The sequence below is a fragment of the Vidua macroura genome, chromosome 9 (assembly GCF_024509145.1).
Source record: "Vidua macroura isolate BioBank_ID:100142 chromosome 9, ASM2450914v1, whole genome shotgun sequence".
Classification (NCBI taxonomy): Eukaryota; Metazoa; Chordata; class Aves; order Passeriformes; family Viduidae; genus Vidua; species Vidua macroura.
Window position 1 is genome coordinate 24217088 of NC_071579.1, and position 22533 is coordinate 24239620.

The 22533-nt window shown below is 48.2% G+C and overlaps 1 protein-coding gene across 1 annotated transcript; it reads right to left on the minus strand.

The window, feature by feature from the left end:
• Positions 1-1048: 1048 nt before the first annotated feature.
• DMBX1 (diencephalon/mesencephalon homeobox 1) lies at positions 1049-21633 on the minus strand. The gene is made up of 5 exons (XM_053985319.1): positions 21584-21633; positions 7748-7913; positions 3445-3623; positions 1918-2272; positions 1049-1449 (listed from the first exon to the last, which is right to left on the minus strand). Exons 2-5 carry the CDS (start codon positions 7899-7901, stop codon positions 1049-1051), a joined length of 1089 nt encoding a protein of 362 aa, XP_053841294.1. The 5' UTR covers positions 7902-7913; positions 21584-21633.
• Positions 21634-22533: the final 900 nt, after the last annotated feature.

A 22533-nucleotide genomic window follows, 5' to 3' on the forward strand; every position in this document is an offset into this window, starting at 1 on the left:
GGACTGAGGGCTTGAGAATAGAATTTGGTGATCAGAGATTTTTTTCCTAGACACAGCTTGCATTAATCAATTTTTTTGTCAAAGAACCATAAAATTCATGGTGTGTGAACACACCAGGAGTCCATATAAAATTTTAATTACTATCTATTGTCAAAGTAAGACCTAAATGCTCTCCAAAAAGAAAACCCTGTAACTTGTAAATAAAGTTTACACTTCACTGAAGATCAAAGAGGAAACAATATAGATTAAAAATAATCTGCAAATTTGGCCTTCATTTTCTCCCAGCCAGCAGCATTTGGCCAACATACTGTCCTCTTTGAGCAAGTGCTATTAAAAAGAAAAAGAAAAATGCTTGCCTTATAGGAAGTGCTTAAACAGGAAATTCACCTTCAGATCATTTCCCGGTTGTTAAAAAATTAGCTTTAGCAGAGAAGGGAGAAGTGGAGTGGTCAAGTGCACGATCATGTCTCTTCCTCATGAACACCTTTAGGACGCTGACCCAAGAAGAGCAACTAGCTACCAGCTGAGGTCAAGATGATGGCTGATTTGTAACTCTGATGCTAGCTACTAAAATTGAAAAGGAAAGGGGAATAAAAGCAAAAGAGGTCACTGTTCTGTAACACTGACAGTAACACACAGATGATGGCTGCTGTCAACATTATAAACTATATACAAGACAAAGCAGGACTCTTTCTTCCCCCAAAGAATGTAACAGCAACAAAATAAAAGGTGAATATAACACAGTTGGCACCTTATCGAGGGGATGAGGAGAAGGGGCTCCTCCTGAACGTTACAGGCTGAACTCATGGCAGTCCAGAGGACAGTTCATCTGTCTAAACACAGATCCTCTCCCCCTTCCTCATTAAATATTCAGTGAAGACCAGGCCAGTAGCAATGTCTGACGCAACCGTGGTGCTAGTAAGACGTTAATAAACGCAAAGTTTTCCCTGCAAGGGGAGCACCTCACTCCAGGAAGAGGTGGGGGTGCGTGGGGATTCAAGGAGTGCCGTGTGTAGTGCCAGCCTCCGGTGCACCTCCTCACGGGCAGTCAGTTGGGGAGGGTGTCCAGCCCCAGGGACGCCGCGTGCTGCTTTGCCCGGAGCCGCAGGTTCTCAATGCTCGTGGTTTTACTGTTCAGGCTCGGCAGGGAGCTGGAGGCCTGCAGGATGGGGGAGGACCAGACCTGCTGAGCGTGGGACAGCGACTGGTAATAGGACTGACAGTGCAGGGAGCTCAGCGGGGCCATGTTGACGTTCATGCCCAAGTAGGGCATGGCAGACGGTGTCCCCATTTCAAAGGAGGAGTAATGGACCAAGTTGTTGGTGGCTGCCATGTGCTGGCGGAACTGCTCCTGCAGGCGGAAGAGGCTCAGGGGTGAGGAGGAGTAGGAGTGAGTCTGAGCCAGGCCACTGCTGGACGAAGGCGTCACAGTCGCGCTGATAGGGGACTCTGTAGCAGGAGACAGAGGGGATGGGGGTTATTCCTACAGGCTGGTGCTTATTCACACCCCAGAAAGGTTTGGGCAGCAGCATGGGCTTGTCTCTTGCACTGAAGGGCAAATGAGAGAGGGTGTGACAGCTCCCGAGAGCTAAATGTCTGCCTTTCCCATACCTGGCACCTCGGAGTGTGGAAATGGGGCTGAGCTCTCTGGTGCTGCTGGGCACTGCTCTCCCCCAGATCTAACTGGAGCAGAAGGTCTTTGCTCTTTCAGTGCTCCAGCTGCAATGGACATCCTGCCTTTTGTGGGGCCTGTTCAGTGCTGAGGACAAGAGGACAAGCCTGGGCAGCCTATCCGTGAGCACCCACTCCACAGGGAATATGGGACTACACCCAACCACCAGCATCCCCTTGGAAAGGGGTCCTGACCACCAGCCTGCCAGTCCTGACACCAACCCCCATCAATACACTGCCCCTCACCTGCTTTTGGGCTCGCTCTCTTGCAGTTCAAAGTCTTGCTGTCCACACCAGGGCTCTTGTCTGCTTTGGCCTCATCCAAGGTGCTCTTGAACTCCTCCTCTCTGTCGGTCTGGTCCTCAGGTGCCGACTCGCTGGCAGACTGCTCCGACAGGGTCAGGTTGAGGTCTGTGCCCACCTCGCTGGGGAGGCTCTGGACCTTCTCAGTGTCCGGGGTGGGAGCCTGGTTCTCCAGCACAGGCGGCTCCATCTTTCCCTCACTGTGGCTCCCCTCACAGTCCTTCTGCTTCTGCAGCTGCTCTTTCTGCAGGCTGCGCTGCTTCTTCCGGAATTTGGCCCTCCGGTTCTTGAACCAGACCTTCCGTGCCACAAACAGCAAGGGAGAAAAACCAGTGAGAATCCTGCTTAAGGCCAAATTCAGCATCACTCAGCCTCAGAGCTTCAGGGGAAGCCCAAGTAATGAGGTGCTGCAAGCCCATGTGCCCAAAGGCCATTCCACTTCGCTGGACCTTAGAGCTCAACTGTTTCCAGTGCATCTACAAATAACATTTCAAACAGACTAAAAAATATCCAGCCTCTATACTGATTCTTTAACAGGCTCCACTACTGATATTTTTTGGGGTTTGTTAGTTTTTCTCCCCTAAATTGGTTTGGCAGCTGCATCCAAAAAGAATGTCTTGCAGCTGTAATGTCTGATGACATTACAATGGCTTACAGTCTGTTAAGTTTCTAAAACCATTTTGTTGTAAGTGTATCAAAACTATGAAGGCAACACTCAAAGTCATTACAGGCATAGGCTGTTATCTGGGAACTGCACTTAGCAAAGAAGGAGAGAATCCATTATTTTTTTAAATCAGTAGACATGTATTAGAAGAAATATATTAGCAAATTTTGTTTGTTGTTTGCTTGGTTAGATAAGGGGACAAACCATTTTTTTGGATCAAAATGCCTTGATACTTATATAAAAGAACCAATTTTTTTCCACAACTTTTTCTCTTTGCAGTTAAAAATATTTGCCTTTTAAAAGACAAGAACTGCTTCACCAGCAGGTTATGAACTAGCACATTTCACTAATTGAAACTAAAAAGCAAACAAAAACAAAAAGCAAACCCAAACCTTGGCCTGAGATGTTACAAATATTGACACTGGTGGAAAAGAGCAGCTGGAATTACTTGGGTCTCTACTTTTTTGAGAAAGCCAGAAAAGCCTCACAAATAAATAAATAAATAGACTTCTGTTGCCGTTTCTAAAACTTCCCCCAAAGAAATGTGAAAGAACAAATGAAAGCCAGTGTACACTTCAGACAATCCTAAATTTAAAAAATGTGCATGTGGATTAGAAGTTTCTTAAGCAGATGTGTGACTTTGGATAATTTTATCCTCCCTGCCCCTGCCTTTGACAACTTCACTGCCCCAAAATCTTTGGTTCCAGTGGAAGAATCCTGGAAGGTCAAGGGAGCTGTCAGCCCTCTGGGAACCTGGCTGTGTTCTTTTAAACATCCCCACTGGCAAACCCCCAGAATGTCAGTACCTGGACTCTGGCTTCAGGCAGGTTTGTGCACATGGCCAGGCGCTCTCTCATCACCACATCTGGGTAGTGAGTCTTCTGGAAGGTCTTCTCCAGGGCCTCCAGCTGCTGGGCGGTGAAGGCCGTGCGACTTCGCCTTTGTTTGCGGTGCTGGGATCCATAACGTGCCTCCAAAATGATGTCTTGAAATGTACAGCCGTTGGAAGACAAGGAAAGTGGCCAATTTAATTATTGGAATTTGTACGCTGACAGTCGAATAAAGCACTTGCTAACATCAGACAAAACTATGGAATGTTTTATCCATTGCTTTAGAGCTAATAAAACACATACATATGGATTTTACTGGTTAACTGAGGTGTCCAAAGAGATAAAATCATAGCAGAGGGGTTAAAACTAGATGACCTTTGAGATCACTTCCAGCCCAAGCCATTCTATGATTCTAAAAACCTGCTCTGGAGAGAGAACCTCTTTCTGTGACAGCTGTGAAAGCTGTTGAGACTCCAGTGATGAATTTGGCTGAAATAACTCAAATCTGCTCCAACATCAGTGGGGAAGGGCATGCAGATGCCCAGACCCTACCATGGCATAAGCACCTTTCATTAAGAAACACAACTAAAAATGATGTGGGGACATTCACTCTTGTACTTCTTTAATGTCTTGTGCATAGCCCACTGCAGTCTTCAAGGCATGATATTGGAGAGCTGCTCTGGGCTCCAGTTCAGAGAGCATTTAATCTCATGTGCTTTTGTGCATTTTGCTCCAAAGCACATCCTTCACTGAGCATGGACACTCTCCAGCATCTGGGGTGGAAACAAAAGCCAAGGCCACGTCCAGCCCCACTGGTTGCAAGCCCAGAGCTCATGTGTTGTGCTCTTCTCAGCAGAGCACCTACACCAGGTCTGACTTTGCAAACCAAGCTTGGAAAATTGAGGGCAGAGAAGAAATTCAGACTGGGGAAAATCTGAGGCCAACAGTAAAGGGCTTATTATTTTACCAGAGGGGTTATTATTGCACAACACTTAGTGGGAGTAGAAAGATCTTAAATCAATGAAAATAAGTTACTTGAAAATGAAAAAAACCCACCCTTTATTATGCAAGCTGGGACATGCTGTGCTACAGCCCTGGAATGAAACAGTCTGGCAAGAGGTTTGCTCTCATAGAGGAAATGCAGAAAGAGCAGTGTCTGGTATCATTTTTAATTCGGTTAAGAATGTGACTTCCAGTAGAAGGGAGGAATGAACACACGAGAAAACAACAGGAGAGGGAGAAAAGCTGGCACTATCAGCCCACGGAGCCCAATGAAGGCTCTGGCTGCTGTTTGTTTGCGCTTTTGTCACGAGCGTCGCGACATGAATCTAGACGATAAACAAAAACCTGCTGTCAGGCCACCCCCAGCACCACACAGCCAGGTCTCAGATCCACTGGCTAACGAGCGTAGCAAATCAGCTTTGCATTCTCAAACATTCCTCTTCCAAAACTTCCAGCTGTTCCATTCTAGGTCAGCACTCGCAGCGCCCTTCTGGGGGATTGCCAAAGCTGCGTGGTTTTGGCAACCTGGCAGAGATGTGATCAGGCTAAAGGTCTTCAACAATATAGTGCTGGTTGCATACAAGAGAAGTTTGTGTTTGAGGAATCAGAGCTCCTTGGGGAGTTCAAATGCTGGTGATAAAGCTGCCCCTGTGGAGGCAGAGGGACCATCCTTGTGCATCCAGGCACAGCTCACAGTGCAGCCAGGCACTGCGAGGAGAAGGGATATTCCAGCACAAAAAAATGAAATTGAAGCTGCCCCAAAACGTTTTAAAAAGCTAACGTTTGTGTTTCAAGTACACGAAAACAGGAGAAAGGGCACTGGTTAAACACCCTACCTAAACACCCTACCTGCAGGCTGGAGTATTCCCAAATTTCTAGAGTAGAGGTTAGACCTACCAGCTCCCCAGAGGCAGCAGCTCATGCATTAAGTTTGGCCACTTCAGCGAGAAGCAACCAGCAATTATTTTAATGTTTTAACTATGTTTTCAGGCTTTGTGCAAGAAGGAGAATATAAATTGCAGGTGAGGCTTTGCAGTTACCACCAGAAACCTCTGTTTTCTGACTTAAGGTCATTTGCTTTTGTGCTCCTTTATTCTGACTGTCCCTGGAAGGCAAATGAGATCTATAACCTGCACTGAAAGATATTCAGAAGTAACAGAATGTGAGGTAACTGCAAAGGAAACAGCTTGTAGGTATATAATGCCTACACGGCCAGTGATAAGCAGGCGAGGGGAGTGTGGGATTTAATTTGGAAAGTCTTACAGGTAGGTTATTAATTTTAGAGATAAGAGGTCAGGAAACCAATTGAATCTTCTGGTCAAGAATATGAGAATAGTTTTTTTATTCTTTTTTTTATCTTCCTCTGCTTTAGCCTAGTTAGGGCCAAAGATATGAAGTCCTCCATGCCTCTACTCTAAAAGATGGAGATCACAAACATCTTTCAAGAGATCCTTGCAGCTAGAAAAGGGGCACCTTTGATGCAGGGTCTGCAAGTTACATTGCAGTGTTCAGGGCCATCTGCTCCCATCTGATAACCTGCATAGTGAAAAGGGGCAGGGAACAAGGGGATGGATGACCAGGGCAAGGACAGTGCTCTCCTCAGCACTCTGGAGCCCAGCAGCAGAGCCAGGAGAAGAGTCCAGGTCTCTCTGATTCCACTCTGGTTGTTTATTGATGAGGACAGTGACCCCTGCTCTGCCCTGTGCCAAGCAAAGATCCCACAGGCCACTTAGAACCATGTTAAGAAGGTCACAAATAGCAGCTGGATAAGGGGAATTGCTGGCACAAAGATCTGACAGCCAGCTGTGGCTCACTGATCCAAAGAGTCCAAGATCTTTATCATCATCCCTTTGTGGACTGCCCATCTGGGAGGACCTTCCTGAAACTTCTGCATCCTTATTTTGGCTTAAGCCATTATTTATGAAATTTAGCCCACCAAAGCTGTCTGGACAGGTAATTCTTCCCAGCTACTTTAGACTGGAAGGAATCCATCTACAATTTTTTTTTTTTTAAACTTTAATATCAGACAACTAGAAAGCTATCTTAGAACAGACACACATTTTTAGGCAGTCAGGGAAGATAATTCCATTCTGGGGAAGTTTCTAGAATCACAAGTATGGTAACTTTTTACTTTAGCTTCCACATCCTCGTTGTCAGGTCTGCTTTACATCACTGCATCCAAGTCCAAACCAAAACAGTGATGTTGATGTGTTGATCACTTGCACTGCAGGAGCCTTTGATGATCTCAGCCAGGTCTGGATGTTTCATTGCAGGCTGAAATTTAGAGCAGATAGATGTGCCCTACCACACCGAATATTCTCAGGTCTCCATCCATTATTTTTGAAGAATCACCTCTACAAAATCATAAAATGCCGTCTGGGCTTTGCACTTCCTATTAATGAGAGCATCAGTGCAGTGCTGTTATAACCATGGCTGAAGACAGAAAACCAGATCAGATGCTCTGGACCAGCAGTTCCTGTCCTGCTGCCCCACCATCAACAGTGCTGTGTAAATGACACTGCCTGGGTAAAGTCACGTGTGAGCGATTTGAGCTAAAAAGCTGTTTTATGGAAGGCAGCAGGATCTGCAGTAAAGTGTCGCCCAACACAAGGTCTAAGATGCCAAGAAAGAAATAGGTCAAAGCGAAACCCAAATGAGATCCAAATGAAGATCATCTCCCAGGGAGAAAAATAGGTTTTTAGGAAAGAAGTGGAAAATAGTTGCATGAAGAGACAACGTGCAGACACAAGCTATGGCCTGGGATGGCAGGAGGTGGCTGTCAGGGAATGCAAGACCTGGGTGCCTGAGCTGGGGAATCCAATTTACTTTGCGATCGCCTTCACTCTTGCCCCTATTTACTAACAAGAAAGGGAAATTCTTTGCTGTTTTCTGTTCACTTGTTAAAAGACATTTCAGTGTCTTTTTAATCCTCTCTTTTCAATCCCATACAGCTGAGCCATCTCTCCCCTGAGCTTCCCAGCTGTCTGAGGCCAGTCTGAAGCAAGAGGCCAGCACAAACTGGAGGGCAGGTGTCCCGTGAGAGCTTGGCCACAGGGACAGCACTGAGAAGCACTTGGCTCTCTCACACTCCAGGAGAGTTTCACTCAATGCAAGCAAAAAGGATTTTTTTTTGTGCTGAGTTTTTTTGTTTCTTTGTGTGTGCTGTTTATTTTTGTTGTTGGTGGCAGCTTTTTGGGGTTTTTTGGGTTTTTTTGGGGGTTTTTTTGGGTGGGGTTTTTAGAGCCAGGCAAGGGCACTTGCCATGAGTTGTTCTTACCAGCCAGTCTCTCTGCCAGGGTGAGGGCGTGCACGGAGGGCCGGTAGTCGGGGGCGTGCTGGGCCTGCTGAGCTGCCTGCTGGTGGAGGTTGTACATGGCGCTCAGCGAGTTCATGGCGTGCAGGGAGTAGCCGTTCACTCCATAGTGCTGCATGGTGACATCAACCTGCAAAACATCAGCCACACCAGACAGGGGCTTAGGGACGTGCTGTTCCAGCAGCCTGGTGTCTCAGCAGAGCTTTGGAAATGCTGAGCTCAGAACTGAAGTGCTGCGTGCGAGGCTCGTCTCTGACCCCACAACTCCAACAGGTTCTGGGACAGGAATGGAAATATCTTCTGTACACCTGAAGCACCATCAACACAAGTCCAGTTTCCAAACTTAAAGCCCAGAATCTGACTATATCTCACTCACGCTGATCAAAATATGGGAAATTAATTTTTTTGCATACCACAATACAGCTTATCATATTACAGTGACTTTTAATGCATTATCCTAGCTCTATCCCAGGGCTAGCTGGGATTTTGCTCCTATCACTGCCGACACTGGGCTATTGGTAATCCCAGCGCTGCAATGTCAAATGATGTTTCTCATCCGAGCTCACTCATTTATAATTTGTTTCCATTCATTATTCATTTTTCTAACAGGTTTTCTTAAGAAAACACAAATGATATGGTGGGGGGTGGGAAAAGAGCATGTGGTGAAAATAAAATAAATCTGCACCATAATAGTACCAAAAATGCTATGACTAAAGAGGGAATAAGGTTTGCAATAAATACCGACATTTCATAGCTCAATAGCAAGGAAATTATTTCAGAAAACTAATGGCTTTTTTTTCCTAGTGTGGGCTCTGCGTGAAACTTCAAGCTCTTTTTCCTTACAGACCATCTGTAAAACTGAGCTAATATTGATCTCAAAAGCCAAGCAATGCTTCATTCATCCCTGTTGTAAATGACTGAAGGCCTCCAGGATGTCGTTTCTGCAGTTTGTAAGACATCAGAAAGGAAGTTGTGAAACATTAGCCACGAAATAAATTTTTTAAACCACCGTTTACATCAGCAAGTCACCATCTGGAAAGTCAGTGCAATGAACAAACGCTCAGGGAAAGAGGGTCAGCTGGACTAACTTAAGGAAAGCAGACATCTTTTCAGGCAGCCTCTTAGAAAACAATTTAAACTCTGGAGGGAAGTGATGATTTCAGGAGAAATGCCCATAGTTTTAGGAGGAATGTGATACATTGAACAGTGAAAATTTGGAAGAACAATTATCTGCTGTATTTTCTGTACTGCAAAAAATTTGGAAGAACAATTATCTGCTGTATTTTCTGTACTGCCTGTAAATTATTTACACCACGGAGGGACAGACTCATGGTGAAGAGGCAGAGATGGAAATGAGGTGGTGCCACTTCCCCTCCTGATCTGAACTTCTGTTCTTTCCACCTTGATGTAAGAAGTACAAACATGAAGTGACCTTGTGTAACAGCCAGAGACCAAGTGGGAGCTCCTTAAAAAGCAGCTGAATTTAGTACAACAGGGTCTGGGCCATCTCATGGCTTCACCCTCACAAGCATCTCTGCACTGTGATGCCCAGGAACAGGGGAGGGAAACATGCAGCTGAGTTTGGTCAAACACTTTGCCAGCCCAAGGATGACCCTCATGAATGTGAGTTCTGCTTTTAGGATTGTCTTCTCAAAGACGCTACAGAAATCACAAACTCGTAATTTTGAAATTTAGTACTCTGCTTCATTCCTGTTTCCCCAAAATCCCTCGTGCTCTGCTACTGCATCATTTCAGCACTGAGTGCCAGTGGAAGGTGGCAGGTCCGGGTGTGGTGACACACCAAGGTCTGACACACATCCTGATGCCAGCTTCATCTGCTTTGTGTCTGCCTGTTCACCCACTCTGCACTGCCTCCCCATTCTTCTAAGATAAAATGTGAAAATGGACATTTTCATTTCAGGTGCCAACTGCAACACAAGGATGCCACAGCTCTGCTCTAACGGAGCTTAGGGAAGATTTAAGCAATGACAAAATTGTTTGCTGGTTCTCTGATTAAGGTGATGGACTTCACACACCAACAGATTTTTGGCATTCTTATCTGTTTTCCTCACAATTGGGGTTCACAGCGAAATTACAGCTGTGATGCTGCTTTCTGGGACTGCAAAGTTTTGCTGCTGGTGGCACGTGTTAAGGGACATGTCCCAGTGAAATGGACCACTGACATGGCCACAGAGGACATCTCCCATCACCTGGGAAAGGCTGACCTGTGGTGCAGCCTCACCCCATCCTTGGTGTGGTTCATTTCCCAAGAGCATCATACCGCCCAATACTGTTGTTCACTGCCTCACTGTCACAGACAAGGGCAGGACTGGCTTTTCTGGCCAACACAGACAGCAAAACAGAGATTTGCAACTTCATTCTGCCTCTTACCCTCTCACCACCTCACTTGTGAACCAGCTGGCTGGTTGTACCAGCTTTGGCCAGCGGGGTAGAGGTCTCAAAGCTTATTAAGTTCCTGCGTGTTTCGTGAAAACCATTTGAGGACACAGAACCTATTAACTGCCCTGGGCTGCTGCCAGACCTCTGTCCTTAATAGAGGCTGGAGAATCCACACCGGGCTCAGCCTTGCCAGGAGATACGTGGGAGGCCAAGTGTCTTTGACTCCCAACTCACAGAAATGCCTGTTTTTCTTTTCTAATCCCCCTTGCATGTGTAGCAAGCTGGCACATTAAAGGAAAAACGAAGAGGGAGAGGAGAGGAATTTTCCCATACCATACAGTCTTCCAAGGACACTGCCAGTGGCGTTGTGTCTGGAGCCCAGTGTTTCCACTGAAACACTTGTTCCAGGAATATTTCGGTGGTTTTGATTGTTAAAAGATTATTTTATGTGTACATTTTTGGGTGGCCTAGAAGAAAGTGCATTAAAAAAAAAAATAAGAAAAAAGAGAAGGACTTCATAGGGGTGGACTCAGGATGGGAGTCAATGCCCATCACAGCTTTGGTGATAACTGCCTGTTACGCTGCAGTGCAGACAACAGGCAGAACTTCCTACTCACTTGTGCAGCAAATGTATCATCCCAGATTCTGTATAAAAAATGAGGGAATTTACTGAGCGAGACGGTTCAGCCGGGTAAGCAAAGTTAACTGAGACCACAAATAGCTCCTGTTTAACTGTCAGCTCCGAGCTCACTCCAACCCCAATAAATTAAATATTTAAAAGACATCATGCAGCAATTTTTTTTAATGGAGAAAGCCATTCATCAAGCCACTGCTGTGTTTCACAAGCTGTCGAATAGTGCTTACACTGGTTAAAATAATCTTTATATTTCATTAAGCAACCAAATAAGCTGATCCCTTCCCACTGGCTGTATAGATGGTTTTAATTTTCAAAATCTGCAAATGCATCTTTTATGTCTCTGCGTGACTGAAGGGCCTCAGGAACAGCCACAGCCAGGAGCAGGATGAGAGCAAAGTTTGAACTCCTGCTTTGTTGAAGGGTATGGGCTTGAGTAGCTGTGGATAAGCTGGGAGGGTTACAGAGTCCGTCCTGAAAGAAAGGGGATTCCTCATCCAGATTTTGTGCATCAGAGATAATTGAAGAGTTAGGAGCAGCCAAGGAAGGAGATGGAAGCTGAGGAAAGGTGCAGGAAAACAAAAGGTGAGAGAAAAATGCCCCTGCCCGGAGCCTGTGGGCTGATGCGGCCGCGTTTGCTCAGCACGGGGGGGGGATGCTGCGAGCTGGCACCTCCTGGGCCGGTGGTCTCTCCCTGCACGGCCCCTCAGGGCAGCAGCAGAGACTCTCCACGCCCAGCATCACAAGTCGGGCCCTCTCCCAGCCCCCCCCCATTGCTCAGCACCGGCTGTGAGCTCTCCTCGCACGCCCTGCACCAGACCCTGCCGGGGCTCCCGCTCCTCCTGTCTTCACAATCCCGGCATTGCCACCTCAGTGTCAAAATCACTATGGAACACTCATGGATGCTGCGCCTTTCTTCCCGAGCCTGCAGACTTCTCAGACAGCAGGGGCCATGTCCTGCCAGGATCCAGCCTCACAGACAGGACAGGGGATTTCCCCTCGCTTTAGCTGCTGCTGTCTATGAGAAATCCAGCTTTCTCCACTCCTGAATTGCTTTGAGGCCAGGCAATGCAGGATTCTGCCCATCCCAGACTAACCCAGGGACGCCACCACTCTGTACTCAGCTGTTCAATCTGATGCAGAACAATCTGCACATTCACCAGCCAGAAACAGGACCCCTGTTATCCCAGGGAAGAGCTGCACTGCTCCAGCCATCCATCCATCCATCCATCCATCCATCCATCCATCCATCCATCCATCCATCCATCCATCCATCCCTTCCCAGCTCAGGTCCCCCTGGAGCCATACAGCACAAGAGTGGTGCAATTTATGGTGCACCTCATAAAAGCATGGCATACAGGGGAGACCTGACCCTGGGTTTTAATATTCTCAGCTTTGTACAAGGCTTGAAGTTTCCCTATTTAGCTGGCAACTAATTTTGTATAATTCTGCATGTAATTCTGTCCTGAGAGAAGATGTGAAGAGCGACCCATGCATTTCCTCACCAGCTGAAAACCCCTGTTCCTAGTGGCTTGTGTATATGTGGAATTGAGACAGATCTGAGAACCATTTAAAAAATGAGGTATTGAAGTTTTCTGAAAAGTACCTGGCAAGAAAACATCCATATTTTCCCTTCTATCAGGAAAAAAACAAACCAACAAATCACCAAACCAAAATCACAAACAAGACATTTGCCCTTCTCAAGCAAACTCTGTCAGGTGAGATGAGGCTGAGGCTGGATGTAGGGTATGCAGCTTTGCAGGGGCTTTGGACCATTAACCCTTTTCCCGCCAAATTCAAAGAAATACTGAGACTAAGTTCATTGATCTACATGAGACACTCAGGTGCCATCATAAAGAGTGGGGTAATAGAACCTATGTGTCAGAAATACTGAATGATTCCTAGAGGTTTCAAGAAAAGGATGCCAGTCTGCTTTTGACTGGTGGGCACCATGGGGTGTTTCTTTATCATTTCATCAAAGCTGTCCCCAAAATGGGAGGGTTGGTAATGGTAGAGAAGGTGTATGAGGCTTTCTTTACATGGGAAATAAGCTGCACAAAAAAAAAAAAAAAATCTGGACTTCAGGAAGTTACTTTCAGAAGGGAATTTCAAATTTCAACACTATATTTCATTGCTTATAGAGAGATTCACCACAGATGCATTGAAGGTTTGGAAGAGCATGGTACAGCCTCAGGTCGGTGCCCTGATGCAAGGCACAGCTTGAGCACAAGGAAAAGATCATTTTAAAAAATCAAGCATGAAACAGAAGTCTGGTGCACTTGACTGATGTTCAGGGTTCTGCAGGTGACAGAAAAAAATAGGAGTAGCCCTGTCAGGTAAAAGGAAAGTTGTGGGCCTCAGCCTGAGCACCTGCAAAGGTGCTACAAATCACTGCTGGTGTTTATGCAAAGCACAGGAACCCACTGTTCATTACTAACAGGGAAAAACAGCAAACGGTTTGTGCTGCAACATCCTTTCCCCCTTATTATCACTGGCAAAAAACATCATTGAAAATAGAATCACAGCAGAATATCCCCTCTCACCTCCCCCAGAGCTGTTCTGCGTTCTGATTTTATGCTTTAATTCCTTATTCAGAAACACTTCAAATCAGAAAGATAAATAACAAATCTTTGACTCTGTGTAACTCACATTCTAGGAAAACAGGCTCACTCTATAGACAGACACTGGGTTTATATGTATTTGGTACTAAATGAATTACATACCTGGGGGGTTATGAATAAGTGATCCTAGCAAGATGTTTTCTTCAATTTTTTTTTAATAGATCCCTAAATCTTTTAGATATATAAAGGCCCAAAATCACACAAGATAATAACCAACATGTTATAAATCAGTTTTGTTCCTCACGTGAGATTACTGAATGTCTAAGGAAACAATTTCACCTTTGTAGTGGATGAAATACCAATAATTTGAAATACTGTAACACATCATAGTTCCTCATTCAAATGTCAAAGTCTGAGAGCAGCATGCACTATAAAAACAGGCTTCCAAAAGACTTTCCTTATAACTGAATTAGAAACTGAGAACAGCTCCAAAGAACCCCCCAGGACTCTGCATTTCTAATCTTCCTGAAATATTTTTACTCCTGTGAAAATCCCTGGATTTAAATAAAGTTAATTTCTAAGTGCAGAGAAAGACCTTAATTAAGCAGGATCTAGTTAAACCTAAGTGACAATGCACCGAAAGCCAAACCTGACCAATTACACCAATTCTTGCAGCTCACACTCAGCTATTCCTAGTAACCTTGGTATAACTAGCTTTTTTTTTTCCTTAAAACCAGGAGGATTGCGAGCAGCTGAAACCTGAAAATACTTCCAGTTAGGGACAGGGCCACCATTTTTGGGTAGACTTTGTCAAATAATTGACTCTGAGGCTGTGCTGATGATGAGCACGGCAGCTGTGTTTGTAATGCTCATCTATTTGCAGTGGAAACATAATAGGATGCAAAAGGGCTTGTAATTTTTGTAAAACAAACCTCAGAGCATCCTGCTGAGACAAGAAAGTTTTGTTGCAGGACCCTAGAAATTCTCAACACCAGGTTGTGAGCAGCTGAGGTAACAGGCCCTGGCTGATAGGGGTAACTCGCATCATTTGCTGTGATTTTATTTAAGGTGTTTGTAAAATCATCGTTTTTCACCCAAAAGATAACAGAATCAAGTGATTGATTAGACACTTCCTGGCAAAAGACTTTCCAATGCCTCTGTTTGCAGAGGCATTCTTCAGAGGGCAGGCTTTCTAGGTACAAAATAAAGGAAATAAAATAAAGACATCCTTAAAGGCTCTGCTTTTGAGTGGGGGATAAGTTTCAGGGCTTGGAGCCCAGCAGCTTGCAGTGTAGAGCCAGGAGTGGCATCACTAAATATCACTGTGGTGCAAAATCCCTTGCTTGTCACAATTTGCACAAGACAAGCAGTGCTGATAGATCAAACCAGGACAAACCTCCCTTCTCCCCTTCAGAGCAGCACTCAAACCTCAGCAGAAACTCTTGGAAATTATATCGAAGTGGAGCGTTTTTATGGAAAAAGAAAAGCTCTTGATATGAAGATCACTTTGACTCTCGTTTCTCATTCTGCTTCCAGATCAGTCAGCAACAACAACAAAAAAATCATGCATTTAAGATTTGCTGTCATTAACAGCAGAATGGCAACGGAACCCTGCAGCCCAGCTCTGCCAGCGCTGCTGCTGCACGCTCCACATCCGTGGGTATGAAATGCGCTCGCATCCCGCTGCAGCCAGGCTCGCACGCTCCCGTGCTGCCCACCTGCTCTCCCCTCTCCAGACCTTACAGCACCTCTGCCTCTGAATTCAGAACTTGGAGTAACCCTAAAGTACCCTGCAGTCAAACTGCTGAACTCGCAAACTGCTTAAAGGGTTTATCCTTGGTGGTTTCATGAAAAGAAAAACAACGAAGTACCTGCTCAGTCCTTTGCCTCACTTCTGTGAAAAAGGCTTTCTTGAGAAGCATCATTTTGTTTTCCCTAACACTGGCAAAGGGAATTTTCGAAACCAAACTCTGCACTTTTCCAGGGCTGCTGGAAGCGTGAGGGTGGCTGCCTGCTTGCTCTCTGCCCCCAAAACAGCTTTTGCCTGCAGCATATTTCATTGCAGATTGTTCCCATGAGCAAACTGACTGTCTTGGAAGGCAGCCTCTTGGGACTTCTGGTTCAGGAATCTCCCATTGCTGGAAGATGGAGCAATATCCTGGAGGATTTTACCCATGATAGTCTCATTAAGAAGACAAGGATCTACACTTCTGTGTCAAAATATGTTTTTAAGTCTGTGACCTTTCCTGTGTCTATCCTGAGCACCACAATCACGATGCTCATCTGACAATCTAACCCTGAGCCCTAACAAGGGAGATCAAACCCTGCATGAAATGCACAGATAAGCTTTGTGAAGATTTTCTGAGGCAGTTTAGGACATTCCCAGCTCCTCTCCTGCTGCTCCTAAGTGCTGCAAGCCCGGCAGCCAGGCTGGCAGGAGGGAACACAGGCTTGTCCCAGGTAATGCCTCAGCCCAGATGCTGGGCTCCATGGGCAGGCACTGGGATGAGGCACGAAGGGAGGCTGATTTCTCCCCCCCACACCACCACTACTCATCAAGCAGAAAGTAAAAAGTTGAAGCTGTAAGTTCTGGGTGTTAAGCTGAGAGAGTTTGGTACACACACGAGGAGGGGAGCAGTGTGTCCTTGTGAAGTGCAGAGGTTCCTGCCACACTGCTGGAGTTTAACCCTGCTGGCACAAAAGGACTTTCCTAGGTGCCCTTTTAGCTGATTAGATGGAGGGTTGTGAGGTTATGATGCTGTGTAATTCTGCTCAAAGGTGACTTTGAGAGATAGAAAGAGCAAGCAAAACTTGAAAGACACACGAGCTGAGAGCCGAACTCAGGATGTTTCTGCAAGTTCAACTGGACCCTGCCTCTGCAGATGATTCTTGCAGCACTCCAAACAACAGTCACAAAACACAGGATGGCAACTGCTCCTGCTCAGACTTAAATCAGCTATAAGAAAATGACAGACAATCCTACCTTGGTCTAAAAGGAAAAAAAAAACAAAAACAAACCAATCCTGAAAGGCAGCTCCACAAGCCATGCAGTTGTGTGGGGCTGCTAATAAAAGAATAAACTAGAATTTTAAGTTTTTCTTCTTTGCACGTGGCAACACAAATTTTCATCCTGCCACTAAAAAAGATGCTTGAGCTCAGTGGCTTTTACAAGGAGGGGCTGGGGTGGGGGAAAGACCTGTGCCACCTTAAACCAGGGCCACAAACTGGAGTTAGTGGCAGCAGTGCCAGGGGCTGGGGAGCACCACGGGCGCATGTAAGGCTTCCTTTCCCGTAAGCCTTTGGATCCCTACACCGAATTCAGCGCGGCTGCCAAGGTAAGCAATGTATTTTGGCCACCAGCAGGTGATCTGTGCTCTAAAGAGCTGTGTGCTGTAAAGCAGGCAGAGCTGCTAAATATCTGCTGGGTTTTGTGGGGAGGCTGAAGTCCCCCAGCAGAGGCACGTTCACCCACCTCCGGCTAACACACGCCAAGAGCTCCCAGAGCTGCTCCCTGCTCGCTCCGCCCGGTGCCGGGCATGGCTGGAGACACCAGGTTTCCACAGCTCCCTTGGGAAAAACATTTCCTCCCTGGTGAGATCCATCAGCTCGTCCCCCCCCCCCCCCCAACCCAGCAACTGTGACTCTTTCTTTGGAAGATCCTAGTGGAGTTCCCAAGCATCACACCCACACTTTCAGTTTTACAGCACCGTTTCTCAAATTAGTATTTGCTCTGGCCATACAGAGGCTGCTGTTGCTGCTAAGAGAGCTGTGCCTGCTACCCACAACTCCCGGTGTAAATATCCATTTCCCTCCCTTTGGAGAACTGCTGGTCCATCCCGCTCCCAACCCTCCCTCAGAGACTCTCTCCTTCCCATGAGCTGCAATTCCACCAGAACTGCTTTAGGAAACAGAAGAAGTCTGATCCAAAACCTAATGAAGTTCAAAGGGAAAAAATAATCTATTTCAATAACTGTTAGAGTGAAATAAAATGGTGGGAAAAGGTTTGGCTAACCCTAGTGCACCATGAATTAATTCTTGACTATTTGGCCACATTTCCAAATTCTCCACCAGCACATTTTGATGGAAATTCCTCCGGAGTAGATTAGTTTATTAGTAGCTGTATAGGATTGGAAAATTTGGGATTTATTGAATCCCTGTTCCTCAGGATTTTTCCTCCTTCTATGTTTTTCCAAATGAAGCAAGGTAGCTATAAACATTCTGTTCAGCACAAGCTCTGGAAACCAGCACTCAAGCTTTTGAAGGGGTTTAAGCCCAGCTGACATTCGTCAGTGCCTCAGTAGAAGCATTTTCAATGTGACAAGCTGAATTTTGAGATGCTCCTGAAAAACCACTGGAATCTTAGATAGCTGAACAGTTTACCTATAGCATCACCAGTAAAACCAGCAGGGAGCTGTATCAGAAGAACTGGTCCAGGACCTTCTCTGCAGCAGCTTTGTTTCATCAGGGCTGGTTGTGAAAATGACAGAGGAAAAAGAAACTGTTCGCTCTGGCTTCTTTTCATCCGATTTCCCTCTTTCTCAGCAAAATATTCTTTTAAAGGATAAAGACTTTGAACCAAACCCACTGCAGTCACTCCCTCTACAACCATATTGTGCAAAACTTGCCTGGCAAGCCTGCCCTTTTCTCTGATTTGTGGGAAGCTCCTCTGACTCTGTTTCTTTGGTGCAGGCAGCGAGACTGACACTAAGGAAAAGTGACATATGCACCAGCTCTGTGAAACAGAGCTGTGCCTTCTGATATGGCAATAAGATCACTTCTCATGTGTGTGAGCATGAGGAGAATCTCCCATTTAGACATCAAGATCTCTTTAAATTAGCAGAAAAAGCTGGAAAGCGGATCTAAACCACCTTTCTGTGTACTGGCAGTACAATTTTGGATGCATTTTTGCATTGACTATGTTGGCATAATTTAATACAACCTCTCATGAGTCATGGGGGGTAACTCAGGGTTGAAGTCACTCTCACCCTTTCAGGAATTTTATGCCCATTGCAGTTCTTAGTGAGAATGGAAGAACTGAACCTAGAAACACAATCCCAAAGCCAAAGGGTTGTAGGTCCAAGTCTCTCTGGCTGGGGCAATCAAGGAAATGGGATTGACTTGCATCAAGTCACTCATGGGTGAAAAGTGAACAGGAAAGAGAGAAGCTAAACAGTCAGCAAGCCAGTTCTGGGATGTGGTCAGGAGAAACACAGAGCAGTGAGAAACTGCAGATTCGCTCTGCCCGCCACTGCATTAAGGGGGGTGTGGGCCAGAGAGGGTGTAAAACCTCTCATGCTCAGGGTGAGTCCCACCTTGCTCTCCCTAGGACAGGTAGGGCAGAGGAAAAGCCTGATCTGCAGTAGGGCACCCTTTGGGGGTGTGTGTTTGGGGGGGAGCTCAGCCTTTGCCCTTCATCGAAAACACAACCCACGTCCTGTAGGTGGATGAGGAACCCAGCAGGGTCAGTTGTCCACCGGCTTGGAAACTCAAGGAGGAGATGAAAAAAAGTAGCAAATATTGCTTAAAAAGCTGGGGAAGGTGGGTGCTGAAGGTTACCTCCGCAGCCCTCCTCGCTGAGCCGCGGGCAGGCTGGGAAGCGGCCAGCGGCTCCCCCAGCCTGAGGAGGGTCTCACCCGACCCAGCTAAGAGCAGATTTCGCTTCTCTTTCGCTTTGTGTTCCCTGCAGAGGTGAGGCAGGGAGAGGGTAAATAAACCCCAAACCCTCCAGCCCTGCCTTTGGGGAAGCGGGAGGCTACTTCAGACAAAACTGTTATCCATTAACATCCAATTATCACTCGGTCCAAGCCATTAATTATAAATCAGCCTCCTAATTGGGATAATTAGCTCTCTGCTACTTAATGTAGTATGACTGATGCGTTTGGAAAGAAGGTAATCAGTCCATTTGTTTAGCGTTAGGCGAACAAATCCAACTCTCATGGTTTAATTTCAGCCGCAGCCTTTCCCCCTCTGCCCACCATCAGCATTCAGAGCTCATCGCAGCTCCGTTAATTGTTTGGGAATCACGGCAGGGATGGGCACACGCATCTCCGCGGGGCTTTCGGGACAGCAGCACCCAGCCCGGGGATGCGACCGGACTCGCCCCTCCCTCGAGGGGAATTGCTGGGATTTTGGGGAGGGGGTTAATTAGAGGGGACGGGTTTGAACCTGAGCGCGACCCCACAGTTGGGATCGTTCCGGAGAAGCGAGGGGTTCCGCTCCTCGCACCTCCCGTCACCTCGGCCGGGCCTCGCCTCTAGAAACCATTCCAGGGAGAGCGGAAAAACTTTCCTCTATTTTTTTCCCCCCTCTCCTTTTCCCCACTTCCCCTGGATGTCTCATTAATGCCGGCTGCTCGGCGAGCCGCCGATAGCTGCGGGACATGATTAGATATTTATTACTGTCATTTACATGGAAAACTTGAGCTAACCAAGTGGAACTGGAGGGGGCCGCCGGAGGGGACGGGATGAGGCGGAGCGGGGACATTTCTTTTTCCCCGGCGGAGGCAGAATGCGGGACACAGCCGGAGCTCGGCCGGCTGGAGCAGAGGGTGCGGGGACAACCCCGCAAAGCCCCCAGCCGCGGGCAGGGCTGTTGGGTCGAGCCCTCCCCGGGTCTGCGGCTGCGATGCCACCTCGCTCCGGCCGCGTTTCGTTTCCAAAGGCAGCGGGCAGCGCTCGGTGCGGGAATCCCACCGAGAAACGGGGGATGTTGCCCCCTCCCTCCTTTCTGCTCACGGCCTCGCCGAGGCGACCCTCGGGGACTCCAAGGACCTGTCCCGAGACGCGCTGACCCCTTTTTACCCCGAGGCGGCCGAGGTCGCCGCCTGGAAATAAATGGAAAGCGCAGCCGGGAAAAGCCACCGACCGCGGGGACCGGATGGCTCCGTATGGGGCTCTTCTTGTTCCTTCTCTCCCCAAATAAAGGGACACGCACGGCAAGTGTCGCAGTCAAACCCCATCTCCAGCGGAGGAGAAACTTCCCCGAGGGCCTTGCTTTGGGCTAGAGCAGCCCGTGCGTCCGGTTCCTCGCAAGGCTCCGGGAGGTCGCCCTCGCCCTCTCCTTGCCCCCTGCAAGGGGAACGGGTGCCCCGAGCAGCCAGCACCGAGTGCGGACACGGACTTTTTTCCGCTCAAGTGCTGGCCGCGGCGGAGAACAACCCACCCCCCTTCCCTATCTGTTATCCCATGGCCCGAGGGGCGACTCTGGCGGAGATGTATGAGATCTCTTGCGGTAAAAATATGCATGCGGATCCCCATTTGGTTAGCCCTATAATGGAGGTGTAAATAGGTTTCGACTGCGAAGCCCTTAATTTATCAAGAAGGGCTGACAGCGCAGGTCCGGGATTTATACACCCCTTAAAGAGGGAGAGCGTGTAGGGGGGCCGCAAAGACCGGCCTGCCAGCTCCTTACAGAGGGCTCCCCGTCCGTTTTGCCGTCTAACCTCGCAACGGGGTGATGTGGGGGTGTGATTTGTCCTAGAAAGTCTTCCTAGCACTGCCGGCATCTTGCCGTCCCTTCCGCACTCAACTTCCAGCCGCACCAGAAAGATAAAATAATCCCGGAGCCACCCCGAGCGGGGCCATCGCCATCGTCCCCGGCTCCTGGTCCCGCTCGGGGCTGTTTCTGCCCATGGCAGCTCTCCCCAGGTTGCGCAGCTTACTAAAACATCATTATGTAAATAGGGGGAAGTTGCGCTCTCCTCCCGCGGAGCCCGGCTCACGGAAGGATGCGCGTCCCCCACCATTCCCCGAGCCGGGTTACAAACCTCACATCCCCGCCAGCTGCCTAAAAGCTGCCTAAACCCGCTCCGGAGCGGGCTGGCAGTTGGGAGTCAATAGGAACGAGGCCCCTAACTCCTAACTGGTAGTGGAAGTTTGCATTATTTTTTTTTTTCGCGGTAGATTAGATTTTTTTTTTTTTTTTTTAAGCGCGGCATACTCCAAATAAGCAAGGAAAAAAAAAAAAAAAAGAAAAAAAAAGAAGAAACAAAGAGGGGCAGGGGAACAGAGAATTTGCGCTGGAACCCGGGCTGGGTTTCTCCTCGGCGTGCGCGCATCCCTGCCAGCGGTTCCTCTGCCGCCGCACATTCCCCCACGGACAGATTCCCCCTCCTCGCAAGCAATCCCCAAAGTCCTCTTGTCTCCCCGTCGGCATCCCCTGCCCACCCGGACCCGCGCTGCCCGGGGGTGCGGGCGGGGTTCTTACCTGGGGCGGTGGGACAGCCTCTCGGCCCGCCGTGGGAGCGGGGACACGCGTGGGAGCGCGGCGCTGCGCCCCGGCCCGCCCTACTCCATCCGCCCGCGCTGCCTGCGCGCTGCCTGCGCGCCCGGCGGAGCTGCCATCTACCGGGAGTCAGCATTGGAGAAGGATTTTTAAAAGGAGCTTCATAGCGACCCGGGAGCTACCCAGCAAGATTTTCAATGGTCCTCCACCCTGTCAATCAAAACGGGGCTGCTGGTACACCCCCCCCCCCCGCCCCCCCAACACTTCTTACTAGTCATTTACTCCAAGCCGAGGTGTAAACGCCTAATTAAATCCCTGGAAGCGGACGGGATGCCGGTGGAGGGAGGAGGGCTGGAGCCAGGACCGGGGGGGTGATGGGGTCCGTCAGGCGCAGGGAAGGGAAGCCAAGCCGTGCCTCTCCCGCGCCCCCCGCTTAGCACCGCGCTGGATCAGACCCCGCAGTTTCCCTCTCCCCCGACGACCCCTGGGTGGTGATGCTGGTGGGGGACAATCTCCCAACTTTAATTACAGAGCGGCCGCGGCCCCCCGCCTTCCTCCTGGCCGCCTCGCTGTCCCAGCTTTGTCTGCTGCACCCCTCGAGTACTCTTTAAAATGGGGGGTTGGTGGAACGGACACGGTCACAACACGGAGAATTCGCCGCCCGCCCCGTCGGGGAAGCTCCGCTGCGGCAGCCGGGAGCGCACGGGCGGCCCTGCCGGGCCAGGGGAGCCGGGGAAGGCAGAGGGAGGGACAGCGGGCAAGGGGGACCCCGCGGAGCTTCGACGGGGAAGGAACAAGCGCTTAACGCATCTCCCCGCTCATTATATATTTTTTTTATACTTTCCCCCGAAATATTTTTTCTTCTTTTCCTTCCGTATGTATAAAAGTGGAAAACCAGCTTTTCCTTTCCTTGTATTTCCTTTTCTTTCCCT